This window comes from Cicer arietinum, chromosome 6, assembly GCF_000331145.2.
Source record: "Cicer arietinum cultivar CDC Frontier isolate Library 1 chromosome 6, Cicar.CDCFrontier_v2.0, whole genome shotgun sequence".
NCBI lineage: Eukaryota > Viridiplantae > Streptophyta > Magnoliopsida > Fabales > Fabaceae > Cicer > Cicer arietinum.
This window is the reverse complement of record NC_021165.2, coordinates 36,467,551-36,472,273: the sequence shown is the minus strand read 5'-3', so window position 1 is coordinate 36,472,273 and position 4,723 is coordinate 36,467,551. Positions and strand designations below refer to the sequence as shown.

Here is a 4,723-nt window from a genome sequence, read left to right as displayed (position 1 = left end):
CACATTTTTAACATGTTAATTAAACTCATAAAAAGAACCAGAAACTTTAAGCACATATTAATTAAACACATCTTAAAAAGAAATATACAAGTTAAATATATAACATTCATTTATAGGCATAAAAATATAGTATACATTTGAAAAACTTATAAACATGAAATATAAACAATATAAGCATCAAACAGAAAATGAAAAAAATAGAAGCCCAAACTTACAGTGTTCTTGCTCTATAATCACCCCTTGCTTGCTACTGTTATTGGCTCGTTGATCCATCTTTTCCAGGCACAAGCCAAGAACATCAAGTATGTTTTTTTTTTCCAGAATATTCATATCTAATAATTTACCACAACCAGAATATCAAAAAGGGGTGATTCATATCTAATAATTAAAAAATCAAACTCTAGAAAGTATTTTGGGAAAAAATCAGAAGAAGAAGACTATTGTGGCAATAATGGATCTAGAGAAGAAGACCATTCAAGAATAAAGTTCAAACAACAAACTGCATAATAAATTAAAATATACAAGATCGATATACCTAATCATAAAAAGGCATCTACATATATTCACTTATATCGGGACAACCACTGAAAGAATAGTAACAGTATACAAGTGAATGTGTTCATAATGAAAGATTCATAATCATACCTCATCAAAAAGAATCCTATAAGCATTCAGATCATGATATATTTTCCGGTTTTTCATGCTACAATAATCTAGTGCCTGAGCAACGTGATATGCAACTCTAACACGCATTTCCCATGGTAATGGTTGCTTGTCCCCTATGAATGACATAAAACACATAATTCAACAATTAAAAGTTTACACAAACTAATTATCAAACTACCGTTGCCAAGGGAAACAATAGTTAAATCAAAACCCTAATTATAATAAAAAGAAATAAAAACCCTAACACAATGCAAAATAAATTAGAAAAAGATGAATATGTTTAAAACAACAAAGATGAAAAATGCTATTTTTAACACGAGACTAACAGATTTAAAACAACAATCAACATTTTTAACAATCAACATGAAACTAACAATCAAAAATCAACACAAAACTAACAATAAAAAATGAAACTAAGACGAAACTAACAGATTTAAAACAACAAAAACAAAAAAGACAGTTTTGAAAAACGAGATTATAAAGTTTGGAACGAAAAAGGTTAGAGAGTTGAGAAACAAGAGATAAAGTGATAACCTAGAGTGGATGTGGCCGCCACTGACCGTCGTTGGCCGCCGTTGAGGCTTGAAGAAATTAGGGTTTGCTGGTGTGAATAATAGGGTTCGTGAGAGGATGATGAACAGAGAATGAGCTGTGGGTGGAATTGTGAGACTGATTAAAATTAGGGTTAGGGTTGAGTTATAATATTGGGCCAAATTAAATTGGATTCAGTAGACCCAGTCCAACACTTACTAATAATTATTATAAACTGTTATCGGGCGGGTCGGTCACCGCCGGTCCAAAATCCATAACCTGAACCCGCCCGAAGCTACCCTATTGAACCCTTTAATTGTACCCGTGTGACCCATTGGGTTCGATCCAACCGGCCCAGTTTACTTCACCCGCTGCGGGCCGAGAGGTATAAAGCGGGCCCATTCTTTTGTCCAGCCCTAGACCCAGTCCAACACTTACTAATAATTATTATAAACTGTTATCGGGCGGGTCAGTCACCGTCGGTCCAAAATCCATAACCCGAACCCGCCCGAATCTACCCTATTGAACCCTTTAATTGTACCCGTGTGACCCATTGGGTCCGATCCAACCGGTCCAGTTTACTTCACCCGTTGCGGGACGGGCAGTATAAAGCGGGCCCATTCTTTTGTCCAGCCCTACTACCCACACCCCAATTTTTCTACCCACACTCTCACACTTTTATGTTATTTTTACCAAAATACTCCCTCAATTTCTTCTCAAATGTCCCTATGAGCCTCTATTGAGGAGAGGTAATTGCTTATTCATTCTCCAATATTTATTCAAATATATAAAAAATGCTATCGAATTAGAGTTTCTAATAACATCATTAATATAATTTTTCACTAACAAATTGGAGTTTATGTATATTACAAAATTTTATAATTCAATAAAACCTCAATATTGTTGTGGACGAAAGAACATTTTTCCTCAAAAAAATTGGTTTTAAGTCAATCCATTATGTCACTGTTTTTTTTTTTTTTTTGGTGTGGATCTAAGTTAGGGTGTTCACTGTCTCATATTTCATATTTTTTTGGTTTTATAAAAATACTTTTCTCAAAATGAAATTTTTTAGTGAATATTTTTATTTTCCAAAATAATAAGTTTCTTTGGGGAAAATAAGAATATATCGTTATGACTTTTTCTCAAAAAGATTATTATATTTATTTTTGTTTTAAAAATTGAAGAATACCCTGAATTTATTTTTTTTGGAAAAAATGTTTGCAAAAAAATTATTTATCCCGAAACAAAAAATATTTTTCAGAATTTGTTTCCATATGTTATTTAACTTAAAACAAAATTTGGCCTATGGGTCTACATAACACTCAGAATTTTGTGGACTTTTTTTATTTGGAGGCTTGGTTGAGTGGGGTTTTTTTAACCACAATTTTGTCCCATCTAATATTTAGACTAGAACTACTAAATAGTAAATTTGTAAAATTAACACCTCTAGCTACCACTTCCTCATATCACAGTTACCCTTATTTTTTTTGAAAAGCAAATATTATTATTGAGAAATTTGATTTTTATAATGAACAAAAAATTGATTTTAGAGAAGAAAAAGAAACAATAAATTATTACTTTTAATTGTACCAAAAAAAAGTTGTTACTTTTAAAGAAATTATATCTTTTATTATAATATTTTTAAATATTATTATTATCTCATTCCACCTATTTCTCTTTTTATAATAAATAGATATGATAATTTTCAACAAAACGATTCTTGAAAACAATAAATAAAAATCAACACAAAATTCTTAAAAAACAACACATAAAACGGAACGAAGGAAATATATATTTCAAGTCTATATCCCAAATATTCCTTTAAGGTCTTGCAAATAGCCAAGACAAATCCTCTTCAAAGATTAGAGAAATTGAAGCCAATTTTGCCTCTTGCAATTAGACATTTTCTATAGCGAACCTAAACCAACAGATTTAAAGACTTAATAGCATCTCAGATAGAAAACTCAACTTGACTTTATTAAATAGAGTTCGTCTTAAAATAATTGATGTACCTTTTAATCTTGAACTCAACATAAATTCATTAAATAAGTTCTATAATTTTAATTTATATATTAATATTTAATTTATATTTAATTTATATTTTGTTTTATTATAACTTAAACTATTAATTTAAATATTTCCATTAATATTATTTTAATATTTTAAATAAAATTAAACTTAAATTTTTATAACAATAATTAAAAAAAAGGTAACGACCATAAAATTATTATTATTAATAAATTAAAAAAAAAATTAACAGTCATAAATTAATAAAAAGAAAAGTTAACAATCATAAATTAATAAAAAGAAAAGTTAACAATCATAAATTTATTATTATTATTAAATTAATATAAAAATAATAATTATAAATTTATTATTATTAAACTATAAAAATACCGTTTCTTGTCGGCTTACATAACTCCAAAAGTGAATTTGCGATTGTTTCGGTGCTAAAATCTCTTTTCCACCAATTCTAATTCATTGTAGTAAGTAGAGCTTTTGAATTTGTCAAATTCCTATATATTGGCCAAGTCCACATATTTGAGGACCAAAAACTTTATAACAAAAATGTCCATTAAAAAATCTCCCAATGTAAAAAAGCCTACAAAATTTCATAGACTTAGAGGCTCATAGACCCGTTTAAAAAAATCAATTATTTTATTGAATAAAAAATATTTTATTATTTATTTATTTATTTTTTTCAATTTTTATGGTGTTCTCATCTAAAGTTTAATAAAACATAACATATATGATATAGCAACAACTACTCCATGCAAGTTTATGAATTTTCATTAGACAAAATAGTATATTTTAGTGTTTACGGGGGGAAGGATGCAAATAAATAAATTCATCCTCACTTAGTATTGATTTATGGATTCTCATACCATAATATGTTAATGAATACTAATATAATAAACATTCAAAGGTATTTGCGGACAAAGTTTCAAATATAACAAGTAATCATGCAAAAGTATGTTACACAAAAAGAGCCAAAGGACGTTGTAGACGTAATTAACAAGTAAAATTAATTGAAACGGAGCAATGCCTTTCCATCCATAAGCCTCATGAGTTAAGTTTGAAAACAAAACCAATAGAAACAATTACATAATCAATTGAGATAAGTTTGTAAGATTGAAAGGTTATAATAATAAATATTACCATTTAGATTTTCAAAAATCCATGTAATCAATTTCGAGTGCAAATAACATTTGATAGATTATAATAATAAATATTACCATTTAGATTTTCAGAAATTCATGTAATCAATTTCAAGTGCAAATCAACGTTTGACTGTGATGAGAGGTAATGAAACTGTGTTTGTTGAGAACACCTCCACCAATATTATCAATATTAACAGAAGAATCTAATACTACTGATAAGAATACTTTCATTAAAGAGAATACGTGATACTTTTTTCTCATTAACATTTCATTAAAAAAGCATCTCAAAATCCTTTATCAACTTCAATTAACTTTTTTTCAATATATACATGTAATTTACTTTTACAATGTTAGATGTAGGTGGA

At 28.2% G+C, this 4,723-nt stretch overlaps 1 protein-coding gene across 1 annotated transcript in view; it reads right to left on the bottom strand.

The window, feature by feature from the left end:
* Positions 1–1,532, bottom strand: part of LOC140920718 (zinc finger BED domain-containing protein RICESLEEPER 2-like) — a 4,395-nt gene extending 2,863 nt beyond the window's left edge. The window contains exons 1-3 of the mRNA XM_073369536.1: positions 1,520–1,532; positions 646–779; positions 216–273 (exon numbers count right to left, since the gene is read on the bottom strand). Of these exons, the coding sequence (XP_073225637.1) occupies positions 216–273; positions 646–779; positions 1,520–1,532 (205 nt within the window). The remainder of the gene's footprint in view (positions 1–215; positions 274–645; positions 780–1,519) is intronic.
* Between the last annotated feature and the right edge of the window lie 3,191 nt (positions 1,533–4,723).